This window comes from Oreochromis niloticus, linkage group LG11 (genome assembly GCF_001858045.2).
Source record: "Oreochromis niloticus isolate F11D_XX linkage group LG11, O_niloticus_UMD_NMBU, whole genome shotgun sequence".
NCBI lineage: Eukaryota > Metazoa > Chordata > Actinopteri > Cichliformes > Cichlidae > Oreochromis > Oreochromis niloticus.
This window is the reverse complement of record NC_031976.2, coordinates 23,277,527-23,301,802: the sequence shown is the minus strand read 5'-3', so window position 1 is coordinate 23,301,802 and position 24,276 is coordinate 23,277,527. Positions and strand designations below refer to the sequence as shown.

Here is a 24,276-nt window from a genome sequence, read left to right as displayed (position 1 = left end):
GAGGTAACTATGCAGAGTCCTGTGTGAGTGTGGGAGGGGGGGGAGATTATTATGGGATGTCTGCCCCCTTTGTGTGTTTGTGAGGATGTTAGCTAAGCGCTGCCTGTAAGGGCTGGGGGAGAGAGCGAAGAGGGGGACGGAGCAGCGTGTTTTGGGGTCGTTGACGGCTCGTTTTTTGAATTTCCCTCATCACCCGTTTAGTCGGGCTTAATGAATGAACCTTACCACACAAACAGGCTGATTTGTGGCAATTCTCGCACCGACAGAGAGAGAGGAAGAGGGGAGGGGGGGAGAGCACACCTCGAGCCGGGACTACAAGCACACTACTGTAAGTTTCTAATGTTAGGGGATTGCCTTCGTAATGCTTCAACTTTGCTCTCATACAACGCTTTAACTCAACAGTCCGATTTGACGGTGTGCATTTGAAGTAACCACGGATGCCACGCTGAAGTTCATTGTAAAAATATACCTGGAAATCAACAGCCGATAAATGTCACAGATAATGAAGTTATCCAACTTGTTTGAGCAGGCAGGTGGACAATTAGATGCTGTGTAAATAATAGGAAACGGGCAAGGCTTAGCTACCCTCCGATGCCATTTATTGCTATTATTATTATATATATTTTTCTCTCCAACACCCACCACCACCACCACCACCACTACTACCCCCTCCCTTCCTGGACACCCCCGGTTCATTCTCCACCAGTCCCACGTCATTTTCCCTCCTCCCTCGCCGACCGAGGAGCAAGGTTTAGGAGGGATTAATTCGACCAGCAAGAAATAAAATTAAAACGCAGGGGAAAATGTCGTGCAGCGAGGATGAGAGGGACGACTTTGGGACCGCGGACGAGCACTCACTAATTCACGGTAAGCTCGCCTGTTATTTATTTATTTTTTTTTAGCCTCTGAAGAAGAAGGTCCATCTCCGTAACTTGAGCTCGCCTTCAACGCGATGCTAATGTTAGCTTCAGCTAGCCGTGAGTAGTCTGCTCGGGCCGTCCGTCACTCGCCATGATAGATTAGTTAGCTAACTTGGCAAGCAAGTGTTTAGAGTTTCTCCTTTTCCTCTTCGGCCCCCTTCTTCTTTCGCGGGTCCCTCCGCGAGCGTGGGCGTGAGCTGTCAAAGTTTTAAACACAGAAAACGGACAAGTTTCAACCTGCGCTTTTGTGGCTTTTGCCTTGTGTGTGTCTGCGTGCGTGCACGGACGTGTGCCAGTCGTGCCAGTGCGCGGTCTCCTGTTTTCTCCCTTCGGCCTGCAGCGGTGGTGCTCCTGTCCGTGTGTGTGTGTGTGTGTGTGTGTGTGTGTGTGCGCACTGTGTCTCTAATGAAAGCGTGTCGCCGGCAGATGAGGACGAGCCGGAGGATGCTGTGTCTGACGTAGACGAGGTACCAAAGTCCAAGAAGAAGAAGAAAGCCAAGAAGAGCAGCCGAGAGAATAGGAGCAGCAAGCGGCAGAGACCGATCCGAGAGGTGAGTTGCACAAAGTTTAAGCCTGTGACTGAGGGAATCCTCTTTTCTTTTTTTAAAGATTGTGGCAGATTTGTCTTTGTAAACATTTCTGTCAGCTGTCAGCACAACAGATGCTGTTCTACTCTTGATTTTACTGCACATGCATGAAACAACCAAAAGTAATGGATTATGTTGCAGCCAAGTGAAGAATTATGAAGTGCTCTTTTCACACAGTTACACATTTTATTCTTTCCGCGAAGTTGTGGAAAAACCTGCATGGATGTAGGGTGTATTTAATACAAAATAGTGTAGATTTTATTTAGAAAAAGTTGACAAGATTCAATAGGAAAGTGCAGCCTAGGTTTAAATAAAGTAGTAAAGTAGAATCGCTTGGTAAAATGAAATATGGAAAACAAAATAGCTAAATAAGGCACTCAAAAGAAAGGATTTAAGTTTAATAGGAAAATTAATTAAAATACAGGAGCTGAACAAGTACAAATCTAAACAAAATTGACTAAACTATAGGTGGTTGTGTTGCAAACAGTAATTTCATGAGATGGGAAACCAAGTCCCAAATACCCTGAAATAAGGGTGTAGCACTTATATTATAAATTTAAGCAGTGTGGAGACCAAGTCAGAGAGGCAAGGCTGAAATGGTTAGGACAGGTGCAGAGGAGGGATAGTGGTTGTATTGGGAAAAGGATGTTAAAGATGGAGATGGCAGGCAGGAGAAAAAGAGTAAGACCTCAGAGAAGATTCATGGATGCAGTAAAAGAGAGGTTGGTGTGACAGAGGAGGGTAAATAGGGAGGGATAGGGTGAGATGGAGGCAGATGATCCACTGTGGTGGCCCTTAAGGAGAGCAGCTGAACGAAGAAGAGGTAAAATCAATTAATGTATAATGAACCAATTACTAGCAAATGTATAATTTTCCATAGGCCATTTAAAACACATTGTCTACAATATATATTTAATTATCACTCACATAAAACGGGGAAAACAAACATTAAAATCAGGAAATATTTAGCATTTTTGCTGAAAAATAAATAAAAAGACCCGTTCTGTGTCAGCTGAACAATAGATGAAGCGACTGACTGTTTCAGCTTCTTCTGAAATTAGTGATGAGTCATATGTTGACCATAGCAGCGCTGTGAATGACAGCCCAGTGTCTTTTCATTCCCCAAGCCTAATAGAGTGCCAGGACCTTTACAAGAAACAAGACAAAGAAAGATGTCATTTTAGTGTCTAATTTCTGTGTTATACATAAAACCCAGTGTCTTTATGCAATTAGCAGTGTGGTTCTTTGTCTTACAGGAGTTGCCAGTCAGCTCCCCAGAGCACCTGCTTGGAGTGGAGGCAGCAGAGAGGGATGCTGATGAGGGAGGTATGCGGTCAGAGAGTGAAGGAAGTGATTATGCACCAGGGAGGAAAAAGAAGAAACGGTCCAGCTCCGCCAAAGACAAGAAGAAGGGAGGTGCGGCGGCAGAGAAAGGAGGCTCGTCCAGCTCAAAGAGCAAACGTAAAGACCCAGAGCCAGAAGATGATGAGGACGATGACGATGATTGCCAGGTAGAGTTTAATTCAGGCCCTCATGCAGACTTTGTTTACTTACTGCAGGGCTGACGTGTGACACTAACCTTCCTCGTTGTCCTTTTCGGCTCTCTCCTCCCACCTCAGCCGAAAAGCTCCACCCAGCTGCTGGAAGCCTGGGGCATGAAAGACATTGACCACGTCTTTACTCAGGAAGACTACAGCTCCCTCACCAACTACAAGGCCTTCAGTCAGTTTGTCAGGTGAAGACACCCTCATCATTGTTAGGCTTTGATATTAAAGTCTGCATCTACTCTGTTACTACAGATTTGTGAATAAATGTTTATGTAACAGTATAAAAATGTTTCCCACTTTGTGTTTTTAGGCCATTAATTGCAGCTAAGAACCCCAAAATTGCTGTGTCCAAGATGATGACTTTAATGATGGCTAAGTGGCGTGAATTCAGTACAAACAACCCTCTGAAGGTATTAAATATTGAGGTATTTTGTTCTTCTGTAATACTATACACTTCTAGAGAGCAGAGGTTCTCACAGTGTGCTTTTGTTTCGCTGTAGGGTTGTGCCACTGCTAATGCAGCCCTGGCAGCTGCCAATGTGGCGGCAGCTGTGGAGAACATGGTGGTGGCAGGGACAGAGAGCGGGGCAGATACCGCTCCTGCTACATTGACTCCACCTGTTTCAACTCCTGCTGCTGCTCCAGCGCCTATTGCACCCCCAGCAGCCCCAGCACCTCCACTCCGCAAGGCCAAGACCAAAGAGGGCAAAGGTAAAATAGGACAGAGTTTATGACTTTATGAAGTTTATACAGAATTAAGATTTTAGCTGTTTTAAATAAATTTATATCTTCTCTTCTCTTGAGGTCCCAATGCTCGTAGGAGGTCGAAGCCTACATCTAAGCCTCCACCGAAACCAAAACCTAAGAAGGTGGCTCCACTCAAAATTAAACTTGGAGGCCTCAACAGCAAGAGGAAGCGCTCCTCTGTGAGATATTAAAATTGGCACACAGTGACTTTATTTCTACATATTTAATCACTGGGATCCAAATACTGATGATGTGCTGTAATGAAACAAGGCGCTCATATCAATCTTTTCCCTTCGCTTGTTGACTTCATTAGAGCGATGAAGACGAACCTGATGTTGACAGCGACTTTGATGATGGGAGCTTCTCGGTGTCAGATGGCTCCAGCCGCAGCAGTCGTCCTAAGAAGAAGCCCAAAAGTGCAAAGAAAAAGAAAAAAGGTTGGAAACATACTGAAATAAAAGTGTGATATTATATCAGCATTACCAGGAAGAAAAGAAATGTGTGTAATGTAGGTGGTTTGTTTAACAAGAGCAAAGTCAAGGCTGAAGTGAAGGCTGATATCCCCTATGTGTCAGTTCTCTGTACGTATTTTTTCCTGCTACTTTTCTGTCTTTTCTCAGTGGAGACAGAAGATGGTGACGGCTATGAGACAGACCACCAGGATTACTGTGAGGTGTGTCAGCAGGGAGGAGAGATCATTTTGTGTGACACCTGTCCGAGAGCTTATCACATGGTCTGTCTGGACCCTGACATGGAGAAGGCACCTGAGGGCAAGTGGAGCTGCCCGCACTGTGTGAGTACTGGAGCCCTGAATCCTCTGAGAGATGTGCATGGCAGACTGTTAGAGCAAATACGCCTAATTTTCAAAGTTTGAATCAGGAGGGCAAAAATTGCATGAAACATGGATGTTAAAATATTTTGTGTGGAAGTTGCACTGGCAGCAGGGTTGACTGTAGTGTTCTCCATTTCTCTTTGTCCCTTTCTCCCCCCACCCCAACAACCATTTTGCTCATGTTCCCGTCAATCCTCTCCTGCTCCCCACCACACATCTCACCCGTCCTCCATTTCCTCTTCTCGGCCCTCCCCTGCCTGCCTCCCTCCCTTCCTCTGACTGCTCCACACGCACGCAATGCACACCACCCTCCCTCCCTACCCCTCGGCGCTCTTCAATCCCCCCCACGCATGCACACACCCCTCCCTTTTTTTCTTTCACTTCGTTCCGCATACCTTCCCTGCCTGTCTGCCCCCCCCCCTCCTCTTCCCCCGCGTGCACACCTCCTCCTTCTGTCTGTAATTCTGCCACCAGGAGAAGGAGGGAATCCAGTGGGAAGCCAGGGATGATCTGTCCGAGGCCGAAGGTGAGGACGATGACGACAGGAGGGATGAAGGGATGGAGGAGGAAGACGACCACCACATTGAGTTTTGCCGTGTGTGTAAGGACGGGGGAGAGCTGCTTTGCTGTGACACCTGCCCCTCCTCCTACCACATCCACTGCCTCAACCCTCCTCTCCCCGAGATCCCCAATGGAGAATGGATCTGCCCCCGCTGCAAGGTGAGCACTGAGCACTGGTGCATACGAGACTGCGCGTGCTCACGTGGGCGTGCATGTGGATTACAAATTCCAAGTTGCACTGGAGATAAAGAGCCTTTTCTCTTGATGTGCATAAGTTTACCTGCAGCATTTTAGAGGAAAAAATGGCAGTCATACAGTTTTTATTTGAAGATATTTTGTGTTTTTACAATTAAGCACTCATATAATTTTTCAGGACAGATTTTCTTCTCAGTTTCACAACGCTTTTGTTGATTAGTTGTTCTTCCTTTTTATAACTATTTCCTCTGCCATCCACACTTTCTCACAGTGTCCACCGATGAAGGGAAAAGTGCAGAAGGTTTTAACATGGCGCTGGGGAGAAGCACCAGCCCCTATGCCTGTACCCCGGCCTGCTGATCTGCCTGCTGATGCTCCTGACCCACCACCTCTGGCAGGCCGTAGAGAGAGGGAGTTCTTTGTCAAGTGGTGCAACATGTCGTACTGGCACTGCTCCTGGGTGCAGGAGCTACAGGTACTACCGTTGCATCCACTTGTAGATGAGAATGAGGTTTTATTTTTTCCTTTTTGTAACATACTCAGCACATGACACCCCCTTGTTTACTCTCGCCCAGTTGGAGCTGAACTGCCAAGTGATGTTCCGCAACTACCAAAGGAAGACTGACATGGATGAACCGCCGCCTGCTGACTTTGGAGGTGAGGGTGACGATGACAAAAGCACGAAGAGGAAGAACAAAGATCCACTCTTTGTCCACATGGAGGAGGAGTTTTGCCGCTATGGAGTTAAGATGGAGTGGCTGATGATCCACCGTGTCCTTAACCACAGGTAGGATACAAATGAAACAAGAACACTAAGCAGGTTTTGAAGCAAGAAACAATAAAAGTAAGTTAACAAAGTAAATATAATTTGCTGAGTGGAGACCTCAAACTGAATTAGCACTGCAGTATTGCTGTTTTAACACATGCATATCATTTGTATTCTGTATGCTTTGTGTGTGTGTGGAGTGTCAGGAAGGAGTTTCAGTTCAAAGTAAAACATTAATGTTTAATGAACATTATTCTATAAATACAGCATCACTGTGCACATAAGGTGAAGACGACAGCTGCTCTCATGCTATATGTGCATGTATAACATGCACTCAGAGTAGAACACAATGCCTTTCTTATTTTATTTTTTTCTCATGCTGTGTACGGCCTTTGTCTACTTGCGATAACAAACCACAATGACAACACAGTGCACAGTGTTGATTCACAGTGCACAGTGTTGCTTATGCTTGTGCAGGAGTAATGCTGAATGTTTGTCACTAGGTGTTTGTTGTTTTGGGTTTTTTTGTGGTTATTTTGTCAATAAAGGGTTAGGGTGACAAAGTATCCAAGTTTGGAGTAGTAAGAGGAAGAGTGAATGAGAGGGATTGATTCCACATATTGAAGTATTTTGAAGCCAGTGTCTTATAATGTCACCATTAAAAACACCAGAAAAACTTTGTCAAACTGTCAAAGACAATAGGACAACAAAGCAGAAGCATTTAGTTATACCATTTTATCACAACGGAATATCTTCTGTCTGTTTTATCCTGATAGTGTTGATAAAAAGAATAATGTGCATTACCTGATCAAGTGGAGAGATCTGCCATATGATCAGTCCACCTGGGAGAGTGAAGACATGGACATTCCAGAGTATGACACCTACAAACAGACTTACTGGAATCACAGGTATGCAGTAGTGTACTAAGTGTCATGTAGCTGTTTGCTCAGGTTGTGCAAGGACTGTTGATATCTTAAAGTAGGGTAAGATCAAATAATTGTAAGATTAATTCTACTCCTTTTCTAGGATGTAAATTAGGTGGCATATAGAGATATTTGTGGCAGTTTGATGTCTTTTTTTCTGTTTGCATTAAAAAACAGTCAATAAATTAGTCAGTCTTACCTTTTTTTCCTACTCTGTCTGTAAGAGAGTTGATGATGGGCGAGGAAGGCAGACCTGGCAAGAAGCTGAAAAAGACAGTCAAAGTGAAGAAGGCAGAGCGACCGCCTGCTAATCCAGTTGTAGATGTACGTGCACCAAAATGCAACCTTTTTCTTAAATTGCTTTATTCTAATGGATTATTGATGACTGTATAAAAGCTCGCTCCTCAAATCAGGTCAGCAATTTTATTTTTTCTTTCCAGCCCACCATCAAGTTTGACCGTCAGCCTGACTACCTGGACAGCACAGGAGGAACTCTGCATCCCTACCAGCTGGAAGGTTTGAACTGGCTCAGGTTTTCTTGGGCTCAAGCCACTGACACAATCCTGGCTGACGAGATGGGTTTGGGCAAGACAGTTCAGACAGCTGTCTTCCTCTACTCATTGTACAAGGAGGTAAGGGGCTATTTATTTTATAAATATGAATGCATTAACCTTGTTTTAACAGTTAAAAGTACAACACGGCACCTGATAATGTTTGATTATTAAGGCTAATGCTGTATTGTTTTATCTTTAGTAAGACTTATATATGCTAACTGACACTGTTTTGTCCAGTCTGCCCTCCCCTGTCAGTCAGTGTTAGTGGTTGGGGTTGCAGACATGTGACACACAGTAACTCTGCCCATTAAAGGGGATGAATTCCAAGTAAGGAGCTCGATCCTAAAGGCAGGGCAAGACAAATGCAGTTGTGTAATTTATCTGATATTAAATTATGAATCATCTTTGCATGTTAATTTTTAAAATATTTATTCTAAGTTTGTTTTCCATTGGTACAGGGTCACTCCAAAGGTCCCTTCCTTGTCAGCGCTCCTCTGTCCACCATCATTAACTGGGAGAGGGAGTTTGAGATGTGGGCTCCTGACATGTATGTGGTCACCTATATAGGGGACAAAGACAGCAGGGCTGTTATCAGAGAGAACGAGTTCTCCTTTGAGGGAAACGCCATCAGAGGAGGAAAAAAGGCGTCCAAGATGAAGGTAAGTAAAAAACAAACTGCTTTTTCAGAGTGTAGGGGCTTTGAAGTGTTACCTTGCATACTAGTGATTGCCAGGTCCCATCAGCTTTAGTTGCAGCACTTGCAGCTGTAATATTTGTAATCGTTTCCACTTATTTCCCAGTTTTGCAGCTTAACTAAAAATCACCTTTCTCTGCATATTACAGAAAGACTCACCAGTCAAGTTCCATGTTCTGTTGACATCCTATGAATTGATCACCATTGACCAGGCTGTGCTGGGCTCCATTGAATGGGCATGTCTGGTTGTAGATGAGGCACACAGACTGAAGAACAACCAGTCCAAGGTAACGACAAAGGCTTTTTTTTTTTCTTTTTCTTTTACAAAAACAAAAGTTTGTTGGTGACCCTTCATCACTGGACACACAATGCGGGACATAACAGTTTAGTGCTGTAATTTTCTTGGCTCCAGTGCCCAGGTTTGTACTGTAAGTTTTCTGTCTTTCTCTCAGTTCTTCAGAGTGTTGAACAACTACCCCCTGCAACACAAGCTGCTGCTTACAGGCACTCCACTTCAGAACAACCTGGAGGAGCTCTTCCACTTGCTGAACTTTTTAACCCCAGAGAGATTCAAGTCAGTACCTCCACACAGCTCAGGGCTACAGCAGATGTAGCTTTACTGCAGATACAGTGATGACATCCACTTTGATTCATGTGGCTTTTTAATTTTTTTTTCATGCAGTAACCTCGAAGGGTTTCTGGAAGAGTTTGCGGACATCGCCAAAGAGGACCAGATCAAGAAGCTCCATGACATGCTGGGACCACACATGCTCAGGAGGCTGAAGGCTGATGTATTTAAACACATGCCTTCAAAGACCGAGCTCATTGTTCGAGTGGAGCTGAGCTCCATGCAAAAGTAAGCAATAAAAAGCTTTGTAGCAGTAGCAAATCCATATGTTTGGAAAAATGAAAAAAGGAAGTTTTTCTTTCCCACTGTCGCCAAGTGCTTGCTCATAAAGGGTCATTGATTGTTGGAGTTTTCTCTGTATTGTTGTAGGGTCTTTACCTTACAATATAAAGCACCTTGAGGTGACAGTTGTTGATTTGGCAGTATATAAATAAAATTAAAATTAATTGAATTGAATTAAACATGCCAAAGTTTCAAATAATGTGCCCAGAGTATGGCAGAGTTATACCTGTGAGCCTGAAGCTCAGACTTCAAACAGCTCAGATAGTTTTTCTGCTGTCGACAGTGAAAGGGGATATTCCTAATGGTGTGGTCAAACAAAAGACAAAGCAAAATTTTGCCTTGTGCTGGTCACAGATTCTGTCTGATGGTTTTGGAAACCCACAAATATTTGCTGCTAGTTGGAGGAGAAGGAGTAAATGTAATAAATACTGCTGATAGCTGCAATTAGATTGACAGTAACATGTATTCAGGACTTACCAGGAGGTCCTACTGTCTTTTCTTCAAGGCCTCTCTGGCGTTCCCGTCTCTACAGAAAAGTCAGCTTGAATCATACAACTGAACCTGCCCACAAATGACTAAAACACACTTGTCTTCTATTTTTGGTTCTTTGGTTATTTTTGCAATGTCATCTGACAGGTTTTCACACTCCAGCTTGAAGCAAATTCTTTGAAACGTGGAAACAATCCATAATCTTTGCATAAAACCTTGTATGGAATTGTGCAACAGGCTTGATTTTTGATTTGAACACACCATAAGATGGTCCTCTTAGGCACTAAGCTCAACTCAGCATTCACAACCATCTTCTGTTTGCAAGCGGCAGTCAGTCAGAAGGTGGTTGGGAGGGAAGCTTAAACTGTTTGTTTCATGTAGAGGTTAAATGAGGGCTTGCAGCAATTCCCAGTATAAGATGAATGTTATGATAAATATTATTTTCAACTGTGAATAATACAAACTTCATATAAAACCATTTGCAGCAACATATGGAATTGAAAATGAGCATAACGGGTCACCCTTGAAGCTTTAATCCTGCTCATGTTTTCCTTTGTTTTATCTTTGCAGTCTATTTTTTCACGCTTCTTTTACTTCTTTTTGTTCTTCAGGAAATACTACAAGTTCATTTTAACACGTAACTTTGAGGCCCTGAACACTCGTGGAGGAGGAAATCAAGTATCTCTGCTCAATGTTGTGATGGACCTCAAAAAGTGCTGTAACCACCCCTACCTCTTTCCAGCAGCTGCCAATGTATGTTTTTTTATACATTTAGTTTAATTTAGTTTTTTTGTGTTTCTTTTAAACTTTTAACACATCACTTCATTAATTTCAGGAAGCGCCAAAACTTCCAAATGGCATGTATGAAGGCACTTCCCTGACCAAGGCTTCAGGGAAACTGATGCTGCTCCAGAAGATGATGAGAAGGCTGAAAGAAGGAGGCCACAGGGTTTTGGTTTTCTCCCAGATGACTAAAATGCTCGACTTGCTAGAGGACTTCCTGGAGAACGAGGGTTACAAATATGAGAGGATTGATGGAGGAGTCACCGGCAACTTGAGACAGGAGGCCATTGATCGCTTTAATGGTGAGGCGTGTGTAGCTATTTGTCAGTTTTGCCTCTCAGGACAGCAGAGTTGATGTCTGTTTTTCTAATTTTAATTTTGCTCCTCTTTCCAACAGCTCCTGGTGCTCAGCAGTTTGCCTTCCTCCTCTCTACCAGAGCTGGTGGTTTGGGCATTAACCTCGCTTCTGCTGATACTGTTATTATCTATGACTCCGACTGGAATCCCCACAATGACATCCAGGTATGCAAACCACATGACGAACCTCACATCTGCGCCAGCATGAGCTTTTGTTTTGAGGGGTGATTATGCTGTGTTTCATGTGTGCTTCACAGGCCTTCAGCAGAGCTCATCGTATTGGCCAGAACAGGAAAGTGATGATTTATCGCTTTGTTACCAAAGCGTCTGTGGAGGAGAGGATCACACAGGTCTGTGAAAATTAACACCACTTTAGCAAGTGTATTGAATTGCAATGATCACATATTGACTGGTAGCTTGACCTCCACCTTATTGCTTCCACCAGGTGGCAAAGAAGAAGATGATGCTCACCCACCTGGTGGTGCGACCCGGCCTCGGATCTAAGATGGGCTCCATGTCCAAGCAGGAGCTTGATGACATTCTCAAGTTTGGAACTGAAGAACTGTTTAAAGATGAAGTTGGAGATGGTGAGTCAGTGTTGAGCCTCTGACAGATGGCACACACTCACACAATGTCAGCTTACTTTGGTGAGTGGGGCTGATATTAATTTTAGCACTGGGAGCCTCTTTCTCTGTATGTTACTGGTTAATCTATCCTATAGATATGTCGTATCTGCAAAGCCATCTGAAAGCCTACAGAGTAACCTCACGTGATGTACCTGTTCAGTACTCCTGTGCATCTACAGCCATGTTTTCACTGCAGTTTTTGAATTGATCAGCGAGAGAATAACAATCAGCGCCTCAATAGGAATAATAATCATAGCATCGATAAAAGGACTCACAAATGTCAGCATATTCCTGGAGGATTGCTGAAACTATCTGATTAGATGTAATGGGAATGTGCAAAGAAGTGGAAAAAGTTAAATATTTTTGCCCTTGAAAAAAAACCCACACACAACACAGAGCAAGGACTGAGGAGGGGAAAAAGTCACAGCATTTTATTTAGTTCTGCCGGCTGGCACCGCATATAAGAAGCCGAGACATGACCACAGGGTAACTGTCACATAATACCCCACACACAAGCATAAATACCAGCATCAATATTGGCCACTTGCGTAGGTTAAGTCATAGAATCTACAAAGACTCACCACAGAAATCTAAATTAGGCCATAGTGTCCACACTGTGCAGAATGTGGTTTTTGCATTGCTCCAGTTGAGTGGTTATATGCCAGTTTACTCTTGAAACTCACAGCTGTTTCATTTTCTAGATCAAGATAGTGCAGAACTCTGCTGGTTTGTAGGTCTCTTATCTGTGTTACTTTCCACAGTACTTGTTTAAAACTTCCTGTCAGATATGGGGGTGGGGGGGTTTTGACTGGTTTATACAAAAAAATATGAATGACTAGTTTAAACAACTATCCCTGGTGCAGAGTAGTGAAAGCAGCAAAGTTTTATTGGTTAATTATCCGGTTGGCTGGTTCTGCGCATCACTAGTTGCATTGAGTGTAAAAGCACAGAGAAAGAGGTGGAATTATGACTTCTCCACTGGGATGCCAGAGATGTTTTGAGCATTAAATTCAAACTTCGCTTCCTCCTATTCTTCTTTTTCCACTTATTCTACTTTCAGGGGACAACAAGGAGGATGACAGCAGTGTGATCCACTACGATGATCAGGCAATTGACCGTTTGCTTGACAGGAACCAGGATGCCACAGACGACACTGAGCTCCAGAGCATGAACGAATACCTCAGCTCCTTCAAAGTGGCACAGTATGTGGTGAAAGATGAAGATGATGAGGTACGGTATTAGCATGGCTACAATGTGCGTATATGAGTATATCACTCCACCTATCGGGCTTTAATTTTTTGACATTTTAGAGCATCTTCAGTAGTCAAACTCAAAGTCTAAGCACGAATAAACAGTCTTTATGTGCACTGTATTAAAAAAAAATGTTTTAAAGGAGGAGGAGGTGGAAAGGGAGGTGATCAAGCAGGAAGAAAGCGTCGATCCAGACTACTGGGAGAAGCTGCTTCGGCACCACTATGAGCAGCAACAGGAGGATCTCGCCCGCAATTTGGGCAAAGGCAAAAGAACTCGAAAGCCAGTCAACTACAATGATGGCTCCCAGGAGGACCGAGGTATAAGACAGGGTACAGAACAATATATAATGCAACCTCTTCTTGTGTGTGTGTGGAGTGCGGTACCAGTGGTGGATTTGTGTTTGTGTGGTGTTGATGTGGTGGTAATATAGTAGCAGCGATAGTGAGATTATGGCATGTTTTAGTTTGTGGTCAGGTGTAGAAATGTGGTAGTTGATGTTATTTTTAAATGTTTAGACCAGTTTAAAATCTATTTATTAGAAGGATAAGACCTCTCACTAAGCCAGAAATATGTCACCTTCCTTTAGGAGTTAAGTTCACACAAAATAGGCGGATAGACTGAGTCACATTGTAGGTACTTTAGGCCCCTTTTCTGGATGTAATTTGCTCCGACTAGAAAATGGCACAAAGGGAATATTATTACAGTACAGCCGTTGGCTTAGCATTAAAACAGTAGGGGGCAGCAGCAGATTTGGCTGGATGCACAGGAAGACTGTGTGATAGGGCACAGCAAACAACACAACAGCCATTTTCACTCATGTGCTGATAAACATTTTTTAGATGTCACTCAGCTGAGCTGTGTGTGATCGCACATTAAGTGGAGATTAACCTGCCAGCTCTGAGTATAGTCTGTATGATGTCTGATTGCACAGACATGAGAAAATGCATCTGTCACGGACTATTTGCTTTTTATTCTCCTCATCCATCCGACCAATTTAACCGCAGGGTCCGGGGAGTTGGACTGGAGCCTGTCCCAGCTCTCATAAGAAGAGAGATGGAGTGCAGTCTATCGCAGGGAGATTCAACTTTTTTCTGCAACCTTTTTTTTATTTATCATTAATTTCCTGTGTGGGGAACAACAGGCCTCCACTGGTTTTCAACTGACCTCTTTTCTTTTTTTCTATCTGAGTGTAAACGTAGTGTAGACATAGAGGGGGAAGGGGAGATCATGCACATTACTCAGGGGTGCAAAATCTTGATGTTATAGTTTTACATCGTGAAACTTGCAGAAAAACACCCAAACATTAATAAAAGGAGGAAATCGATCATCAGTTGCCAGTATTCCATTCATTCAGTGCTTATTTGCTCTCAAACATTATTCCATTCAGTGAACTCCATTGTCAGAGCTGGAAACAAAAAGCCATGGCGATTGTAATAAGTGCAGCTTTAAACAAGGTTTTGTTCAAATATGTTAAGTTTTAATATTAATTATATAAAAACGTCCATACTATTCATTGTATATTTCTAGTAGCTTTTGTAGATTTTTGAGGTCCAGGAAAAGCAATAACATGGACATGTATTAGGATTTATTGATAAAATCACCAAAGCTCCAGTCCTCTCTCTAACCCTTCTGCTTCACGTTTTAAGAGCTTATTTTGGGAGAGTGATTGCACAGTTATGAAGAAACAAACCTCACACTGCAAAACACAGAAGCAGTTGAACTAGTTTTGTTTTAATGATCTGGGTTTTTTTTTTTTTTCTGTGTCAGCCCCCCAATAAACCAAAAACTAATGCTGTTAGAGGCACAGTAGGCTTTTCACTTGTATATAGCTGTGTAAACATTAACAAGATCAGCGAAGGATGTTTTCTTTTTGTTTATTGCAGCAGTCAAAGCTAATCAGTGGCAGTAATCTAGTAGTTGAAATGCAGTTTTAACACAGTAACTCCCCCTACTGGTTGAACTCTTACTAACCTGTTATTAAACATCTGCGAGGAGATACTTTTATTGTGTACTCGTACGTGTAGTTTTATCTCGTTGTTGATCAGTTAGATTCAGACCTGGTGGGGAAGAGTTTTGTCCTTTTTTGGTGTTTTCTCCTCGCTCATCTCATCATTTCTCTGTGGTCTCTTTAGACTGGCAGGAGGATCAGTCGGATAACCAGTCCGATTACTCGGTGGCCTCAGAGGAGGGCGATGAGGACTTTGATGAACGGACTGAAGGTAAGTTGGTTACAACAGTTGGGAATGGGGCGTAAGAGCTTTCACACTGGGACGTATGTGCTCTGAGGAGTTTGGCATTAGTCATAAAGATGGAGTTGAGTGAAGTTATTGATGATAACAAGCTGACATGGAGGCGGAAGTTCCTGTTCAGATTAATAACAGATGATAAGAAGTCTTTCCACATCTGAGATGCATAATTCACTAACATCCTTCCAACACCCCCGCAGATGTTTATTCAGATTCAGACGAGAGCTATGATATCCTCCTTGACAACCTCAACAACAACTGCCGAATAAGGAAATGTGACTGCATCATCTGCGTTGAGCGTAGAGAGGCAAAGCAAGGCAGAAAGAAAAAGAAAAGGAAAAAGCATAAGAGAAGGAAACAGGGAAAGAAAATTAAAATCAACGGTTTCCCAGTCCTCTGAGCCGCCCGCTTTGCAGATTAAATTGTTTGTGTTTATATTAATTGTTTATATAACTGTTCACTTGTATTTATTAAATTTGTATCAGTTAATAAACATGTTGTATAAAATTTATTTTCCAATTAGAAGGTGCAATAAGGTGTGCATTTATATGCCAGTTGTATTATTCTTACTGTAACTGGAGTTTTATTAAATGATGTGTACTGCCAGATTGCTTTCAGTAGTAAATTTTCTGAAAGTGTTGCGCTTCAAGAAGCATTTATTGTAAAGTGTGGAGAGAGGGTCAGCGTCAGCAGGATCAGAGTGAGCCAATGAGCCGTAAGTGGAAAGTTTAGGACGATAAGTGCACACACGATCATGCATCATGCAAAATTTACTGTTGAACTTTTCATCCTCATGGGTTCGATGGAGTTGGCGCTGACTTTCAGACCTTCAGACAGACTAACTAACCGTGCTTCTTTGCTCATAGCCAATGCCCGCAGACCAAACCGCAAAGGGCTGAGGAACGACCGGGACAAGCCTCTACCCCCACTGTTGGCCAGGGTTGGTGGGAACATCGAGGTGAGTTTTTGGTTCCTTCCCCAAGACAGGAGTGAATGTGCAAAAATTAAGTGCACAGTGGTGGAGGAATCACATCTTTCTTTGTCTTTCTATTAAGCTTTTCTTTTGCATTTTGACCTCTTACTTGTCAGGTGCTGGGATTCAACGCTCGGCAGAGAAAGGCTTTCTTAAATGCAGTGATGCGTTATGGGATGCCTCCCCAAGATGCCTTCACTAACCAGTGGCTGGTCAGAGACCTACGAGGAAAGTCAGAGAAAGAATTCAAGTGAGTCTGATGGGTATTTTTTGTCATTTTCCGACTGTTATGTGTGCAGTCTAATATCGAGGTAAAGTGCTTTTTTTGGTATGAACCAAAACTTAATTGAAAACTTTTGCGTGCTAAATTTTAGTATCAATCATCTGCTAAAATTTGTAAACTTGTCTACACAGTTAAAGGTTTAAGCTGTTCCATTAATGACAGTTTTATAAATTGGCCAACTGTCTAAAGTAATTATTGTTAAAACTGGTAACTGAGCCATTTGAACTTGAAGTCTCTTAGTACTAAATACTAGCAGGATAGTTACATTCAGCTTAATTAGCATGTTGTCTCTCTGCATGTCTAATATAAAATACACCTGGCTCAAATTTATTCAGTATGTCATGCTTTCTTTGCAGGGCCTATGTGTCTCTGTTCATGCGTCACCTTTGTGAGCCGGGGGCCGACGGAGCCGAGACGTTTGCTGACGGCGTCCCTCGGGAGGGTCTGTCAAGACAGCACGTGCTCACTCGCATCGGTGTGATGTCACTCATACGGAAAAAGGTATGGTTCAACAGCTCCGGTAGAAATGGTCAAAATAGTGTCATCCTGCTTGAGAATGTGGTCTAAATTATCCAAACTCTTAATCATTGAGTCACATGTTGTTTAACAGGTGCAGGAGTTTGAACATGTGAATGGTCAGTGGTCGATGCCCTGGATGGCCGAGCTGGAGGAAAACAAAAGAGCCGCAGCTTTGGCTGCAGGAGAAGACCCAAAGACTCCTTCCACAGGGACCCCTGCAGACACACAGCCCAACACTCCTGTGCCAGGTAAACACACACACTATTTGCACTCACTACTGAGCTTTTTAAACAAATGTTAACATTTTTTAGACTCAGTACATGATGCATGCATTATAATTAGACTCGGTTTCTGACACTTTGACTACATGTTGTAAGAAGGGGACACTCGTGACGATGAAACACATTGTCATTTCCTCTGAGCTGTAACCTCATCACCACATGCTTGACCTTAGTTTTGAACCAGATGTAATGTGAATTCTAAGTTTAAGACTCAATTCACCTGGTAACCCTGAAATAACTGTTTGATATGTAAGAGATATTTTTCGTGTTTTGCCCTCAGAGGTAATTATTTAATCAGGTTTGTTTTGACCCGCAGAGATTTTCCAGATTTGCTCCCTCTTGTGGATGCATTCAGAAAGACTACAATGAATAAGTTATAAACCAAGAAACACACACTTGTTAAGATTAAATGTTAAATAGGAATCCTAATTAGTTGTACACATAACAGAGGAAAGCACATCCCCCATATCTGTAATATCATATGTGTTTTCTGTCTTCAGAGGATTTGTCTAAGTCAGAGGACAAGGAAGACATGAAGAAGGAGGGAGAGGATGGCAAAGCTGCAAAGAAGGCAGATGATCCAGAGGTAAATTCTGCTCTCATATCCGTATCATCAACTTCTGCTTTCACTTTAGCTATTGCACAGTTTGAAGATATATCTCCTTTTATTTTGTCCATCTCTTGCCTAGATTATTGAAATCCCAGATGAGTCTGAAAAATCCCCGGTTCTGGACAAGAAAGAGGAAGCAGACTCTGCTGCAGAGAAGGAGGACAGAGAGAAGGAGACAGATGGAGTTGAAGGGAAAGAGAAAGAAGCTGAAGACATGAGCAAAGAGAAAGAAGAGAAGTCTGTGGAGAAGGACGCTTCTGCCGAGATCAAGGGTGAAGGTTCAGAGAGCAAGATGGATTTAGTGGAGGGCAGGTCTAGAGGTGAGGCACAAGATGATTGTAACATCTGTTTTTAACAGTACAAAAAGCTTTTAAGGCCTTTTAGTCTGCAAAATATCCATTTTTATTCTGGTTTTCTCATGGAAGTCCTATTTACTCACATTTAAAGGCACAGTACAGGACCATTGGAGGTCACTTTTAAGCTACGTCTCAGTTGTGGTCCATTGTCAGTTTTATAGTCTCACTCCACTTTAATAACGTTACAAAATTAAAAAGCTTTGATCCATGTTTAGTAGAATTGATATTTTGTCTCAGTACTTTGTTGTATACTATTGAACAGGTCGCTCTTGAAAATGAGACTTCGTGAGATTTACCTGTATAAATAAAAAAATTGGAGATCCAGAATGTTCACATCCTCATGGGTGCATACAGACTGCACTTAGAGGTCAGGTGAATCTGAGACATAACAATTGTCTTAATGAACAACTTCAATAAAAAATAAGCCGAGCAGAATGTGCACTTTTATGGGGCAAAGGGAAAAATCCACCCTTACTGCTCCATGTGACCATCTCTTGATAGAAAACATGGATGGTGATGTTCATGTGATCAATAATGGGATTGGACTAACAGCATAAATGCCATTTAAAGGAAAGAGCAGGATGTGTCTGCTGCAGATACGTAGGTCTTTGGGAGTGCAGGGGGAGCTCCTTAAGACCTTTTATGACTCTGTGATGGCATTGGGCTGGGGCAGCAGTATCTCTGCTGGTAACAAAAAGAAACTGAACAAGCAGATCAAGACGCCCAGCTCTGTTCTGTGATGTCCTCTTAAAGCAGTGGAGGTAGTGAGCCACAGGAGAATGGTGGCGAAGCGGTCATCCCTGTTAGAGAACACCTCCCACCCCGTGCAGACCACCCTGAAAGCACTGAGCAGCTCCTTCAGTGACAGGCTGGCCACACCTACAGTGTGTGAAGGGGAGATTTAGGAGGTTGTTCCTTCGACAGTGCACAACAGCAGCAGACCACATTTAAAAATACACACGTGTATACATATATGCACACGCTGGGTTCTATTATATCATAATCTGCAATAGTTACAATGAAACTGCACAATGCTTTCTTTACTCTGTGTCCTGATAGAAACATTCAACCACTACACCATGCAAGATCCCATTTTGCTGCTAAAAGATGTGTGTGTGTGTGTGTGTATATATATATATATATATATATATATATATACACACACACACATGTATATGTGGGTACAACCGTATACACACATATATTGTTGTATAGTGCTATTGTTAAAGTTAATGCTGAATCTAACTTTTCCTGCTCTCTTGATTTTGCAGCTGTAATAATGTGAATTTCCCAATCCTATATCATCTTATCTTGTGTTAAACAACGTACAGTATTCTCTGGTTTTCCTTTCTCACCTTCTCAGTCTTTAACTTTATTTCTCTTCTTTTAGCTGACGAAGGCAAAGATGAGAAAATGGAAGGTGGTTCAGCTACAGAGGAGAAAAAAGGTTAGCTCTGAGTCAAACACCTACACTCTGTCTTACATTTGAAGCACAGATGACAGCACTGGAACAAACCTTCTCTGCTATTTTTGACCTTTTAAGATTGAGCTGCGCTTTAAATGTATACTTTACAAGATTTCGACTCCTCAGCTGATGAATTCTGGGCTTGTTATTACACAAGGATTTTGTTCACACCGCTTTAAAATGTTTAATTAGAATTTTTTTCTTTTTTTAGAACAAAAAGAGGAGAAGGACAGTGTGAAACCAGACGAGTCTGGCAAACTGCAGAATGGAGAGAACGCCAAAGACGGAGGAACAGCTGCACCTGTGGTTAATGTCAGTGAAGAGAAGAAGAAAGCCACCAAGCAGAGGTTCATGTTCAACATCGCTGACGGAGGATTCACAGGTGGACACACATGCAGCCGTTCACACTTTTTTCTCTTCTTTCTCTTCTCTTTTCTTCTGTTTCGTTTCTGCCTGTTTTGACCTTCCTGCCTTGCTTTCCAGAGCTTCACTCTCTGTGGCAGAATGAGGAGAGAGCAGCTACCGTCACCAAGAAGACCTTTGAGATTTGGCACCGCCGCCATGACTACTGGCTGCTTGCTGGCATCATACAGTATCCTTTCAGACGGACAATATCTTTAACACACTCTTCTTCACTCTTCATAGGTTATTGCTGTCTTCTGTTAAGAGAATGTAACAAGGTGCAAAAAGTTGTTGCAGGTTTATAAACAGGTTTCGTGACACCAGGGTGACCAAATATCATTTCACATTTACAGACTGTAAATTTCACACTCATATTAAGTCAATTGAAGGAGGAGCAGGCTGTTTCAGGCTGACCACAGAATTGAATAAAGAGAGGATTTAGCTAATATTGATCCATTAAAATGTGCCTGGATTTATATAGATATCAATTCTATGAAGTGGTTTGAGTGGTTTCGACCAGTAGCAGCCTCTAGGGCTGAAAAATCAATACACAAGTGCCAAAAATTGCATTTCCGCTAATTGGTCAGTGTCTGTAGAGCCACATAGTTGCTGCCTGCTACAGAAACATATAATGCGTTCTTTTGGTTTAAATGTAGGAGCTTAGCTGCTTAAAATGACAGGTGTGCCGGTGTAGACTCTGTAGCTGATAGCTAACTTTAACTGAACTGGACTTCTCCATGTTTGTGCTGTTAATGCCTTTTGGAGCATTTTAGTTAAATTATCTGACAGATAAACTTACTTGTGCAACTATTCTATTTGATCATACAGTCAGCATAGATTTCTTTCACTGGATTGTCCAATTATGGTCACTTATGTCTAAAAACAAAAAAAACAAAAAAAAAGAAGCTTACATGGTGATGTCCCGAAACCAGTGTGTGATTTGAGGCGTTCATCTTCTGGAAATAGCTCTGCTATTAATTGAATGAAGGACAGTGATGTATGTTTAAAGTCTTTCCACCCAAATTGTTACCCTGTTCTAAATGGCATTGACCATCCAGACACACCTGTGTTGTTATTCTTGACTTTGGCGTCTCTCAGACACGGCTACGCTCGGTGGCAGGATGTGCAGAACGATGTGAGGTTTGCCATCCTCAATGAGCCCTTCAAAGGGGAGATGAGCAGAGGCAACTTCCTAGAGATCAAGAACAAGTTTCTGGCCCGCAGGTTCAAGGTGAAACGAGTACACGGTTATCATTTGAGTTCTCTGTGTGAATGTTTGTCTGCGTGTCATATCTCACTGAGCACGTCTGGTCCACATGCGTTTCCTGTACAGTTACTCGAGCAGGCGCTTGTGATCGAGGAGCAGCTGCGCAGGGCGGCCTACCTGAACATGACAGAGGACCCGGCTCACCCCTCCATGGCCCTAAACACACGTTTCAGTGAGGTGGAGTGTCTCGCCGAGTCCCACCAGCATCTCAGCAAAGAGTCAATGTCTGGAAACAAGCCTGCCAATGCAGTGCTGCATAAAGGTGAGACACGTTACAAATCAGAAAAGTAAAGCGAAAGTTCTCACTGACTTAAAATCTATATCTGTAACACTGAGAAGTCTCGTGATTAAAACAGTGGGACTGTCAAGGGACATTATTCTGCACATGGTTTCCTTTTACCAAGTAACTGCAGAGTCAGCTGCTTGCAGGTGCTTCTTCACCAAAATGACAGTATATGCACATAATGACATACGTAATTGCAGCTGCCTAGACATCAATGAACTCACAGTAATTATCCTCCTTCTAATGAAAAGTGTCTCAGTTATAGCAGCAGCAGTCATAGTTGCTCAGTTTTCTCCCACTGTGCCGGCGTTGGGCCAGGGGCTGTTTAACACTAAGACTACTTTTATTAAATGGCATGAAACAATAATGCGACATATTTTATATTTATTTAAAAAAGACATCGTGGAGCTGATGAAGCATGTGAGTCTGGTGAAAACAGTAATGTTTAAAGGTCATTTGAATAGTGAATGAATGATGAAGAAATGTATTTATTTCACAATCCAGTGGTGATGAAATGGTGAAAGTAATGTGTTTTTTTTCTTGTGTTTTGCTTTTGGTGCTCTGGTTTTTGAAATGCTTTCTCTGTATTTTTCAATTCTCTATGTTATTTTGAAAAACTGCACTACAACGATTAGAATAATTGCTTTTTCATGTCTGGGTCATGGTTTTTTGAGTTGTTTGACAGTAGACAACTTCAGCTACACACGCTGTTTAAAAACAAACAGAGGGAGCGTTGGAAATTTTTTAAGGCAGACATATTGGACATTCTTCAGTGCTTTAAAAGTTCCGCTTCAATTGCTTCAATTACCAGAGTACGTTTTCTGACTGAGAAAAGGGCTGTGTAGGTAATGCATTTCAATCTGTAGTAAATATTTGTCCAAAAACTCCATTATATTCCATCATATTTTAACTCATCACCAGTATTGTTTTACTTTACATAAACAGACATTTCCGCCATAAACAAAAATTAGCATCAAGTGCAAAAAACCCCTGCATCCACACTGTACAATTACATTGTTGTCTAGAGGTAAACTGTCTCAAATTCAGGAAAAAGAGCCTTATAAACTCACAAATATGGATTCAGTGCATCTTTAATGGGCCTGGAACGAGATGAGACACTTTTGCCTCCAAGCTTGATTTCACACAGAGCTCAATCTGGGAAATGTGTAAGGTTTATATTTGTCGTTATTTTATGAGTGTTGGTGAAATGTTACAAATGGTACTGAAGGAGAGATACTGTGTAACTCTTGTGCTCCATATTTAATTCAGTTCAATTCCATTTTATTTACACAGCGCCAATTCACAACAGCAGTCGCCTCAAGGCGCTTTATATTGTAAGATAGACCCTACGATAATACATACGGAGAAAAACCCAACAATCGTACGACCCCCTATGAGCCAGCACTTTGGCGAGAGTGGGAAGGAAAAACTTCCTTTTAACAGGAAGATTCCTGTTAAAGTTTTACAAACCCATCCTTACTGTTTTCTGTCCCCTGCTGCTTTTTGGCATGCCACGCTGTTAATTTTAACCAAAAACCAAAATTTGACTGCTCACCCCTGTTATGCCGATTTCTGTGCTGCATTTCTAGTTCTCAAACAGCTCGAGGAACTGCTGAGCGACATGAAGGCCGACGTCACCCGTCTCCCAGCTACCATCGCCAGGATACCCCCCGTGGCCGTGCGGCTACAAATGTCCGAGAGGAATATTCTCAGCCGATTGGCCAGCCGGGGCCCCGAGGTCACCGCTCAGAACCAATCACAGACCGCACAGCAGATGCAGGTGCCGCGCTGACCAATCCCCTCGCACATTTCACACTCCCCAAACGAGGCCAGTCGCACTCACCTCACCGCCATGTAGCAGAATTCCTCCCCCTCAGCCACCATGTACAGCACAGTCAGGTTAGTACTTCTTCCTCTGCACCCACAACCCATCTCCGGACTCAGAAGAGCATCAGCTGTGCTGCTGGACTTTATTTTGAAAAGACTGGGACTGTAGATGTAGGGTGGGAGCGAATGTAAGAATCGGTTCTCTTTCTTTGCGGCAGACTAGATACAGACGTCTTTCTCCTCCACTGGGAATCAGATTGAACCCCTCTGTCCTGAACACTGAACTGACCTGTCCTTCCAGCAGGATCTAACATGTGTGTGTAACTATATGTATAATGAAGCAGAAGAGGCTTAGACCGGAGGGAAAGCAGCATGTTTGGAGTATACTGGTGCTTTGTGGTAACTTTTGGATTATTCCAGACTTCAAGGGATTTTATTGTGCTTGTTTTCACCTTTAGGAAATTGTGAAATTTTTGTTTGTATGTTTTTTTAGAAGTCATTTAACTCTAATGTCCTCATCTGTATGTGTGTATGGAGAGTGAAGGTGTGTGTGTTTTCTTGTATGTATGTGTGTGTTAAACAGGGCATAGTGACATGCATCTCTACTGCAGAATGCCCCGACACTGAGAAGGTGTTACTGTCACTTTTGTATCAGTCAGTCAGTCAGATCTGTTACCTCTTCTTCCGTCCTTCTCAAACTCTTGCCTGATCCGACGGGTGACCCAGTCGGGGATCAACTCTTTGTGCTCACAAACCCAAACAGCACCTTGACATTCCTAACTGCACCACAGATTTGCTTCATGGGAAGTCTCCTGTAATACAAACTCGCAATAGCTCCCCAGCTTTTTAGGTACATGGGATGGCGTTGAGGTTGATGGCAATCTTAAGTTAATTTAATTTCTTACTGTCTATTGTTATGTTGTTTTGCATTATTGAATATTATTATTATGGTTACCACCCTGTTGTTTTTATCATTGCTGTTTGTTTTTATGGACTACAATAAAAAAAACTCAACAGTT

The 24,276-nt window shown here is 42.5% G+C and overlaps 1 protein-coding gene across 3 annotated transcripts; it reads left to right on the top strand.

Moving 5' to 3' along the window:
* Positions 1–45: 45 nt before the first annotated feature.
* Positions 46–24,276, top strand: chd4b (chromodomain helicase DNA binding protein 4b). 3 transcript variants are annotated; one of them, XM_005455452.4, is made up of 40 exons: positions 47–328; positions 707–867; positions 1,347–1,471; positions 2,764–3,018; positions 3,127–3,242; positions 3,365–3,464; positions 3,555–3,765; positions 3,859–3,980; positions 4,115–4,238; positions 4,422–4,594; positions 5,108–5,353; positions 5,661–5,864; positions 5,965–6,176; positions 6,932–7,063; positions 7,303–7,402; positions 7,519–7,710; positions 8,091–8,291; positions 8,476–8,613; positions 8,779–8,900; positions 9,009–9,182; positions 10,337–10,478; positions 10,561–10,810; positions 10,906–11,030; positions 11,123–11,215; positions 11,311–11,452; positions 12,552–12,721; positions 12,885–13,074; positions 14,878–14,964; positions 15,858–15,949; positions 16,081–16,214; positions 16,604–16,748; positions 16,858–17,014; positions 17,548–17,633; positions 17,737–17,977; positions 19,404–19,460; positions 19,690–19,860; positions 19,962–20,070; positions 20,979–21,111; positions 21,214–21,409; positions 23,020–24,276. In XM_005455452.4, exons 2-40 carry the CDS (start codon positions 804–806, stop codon positions 23,220–23,222), a joined length of 5,934 nt encoding a protein of 1,977 aa, XP_005455509.1. In that variant the 5' UTR covers positions 47–328; positions 707–803; the 3' UTR covers positions 23,223–24,276. The 3 variants fall into 3 exon arrangements, with proteins under 3 accessions (XP_019220376.1, XP_005455509.1, XP_005455510.1); XM_019364831.2 differs by having other exon boundaries at positions 46–867; positions 23,006–23,136; XM_005455453.4 differs by having other exon boundaries at positions 47–867; positions 12,885–13,062.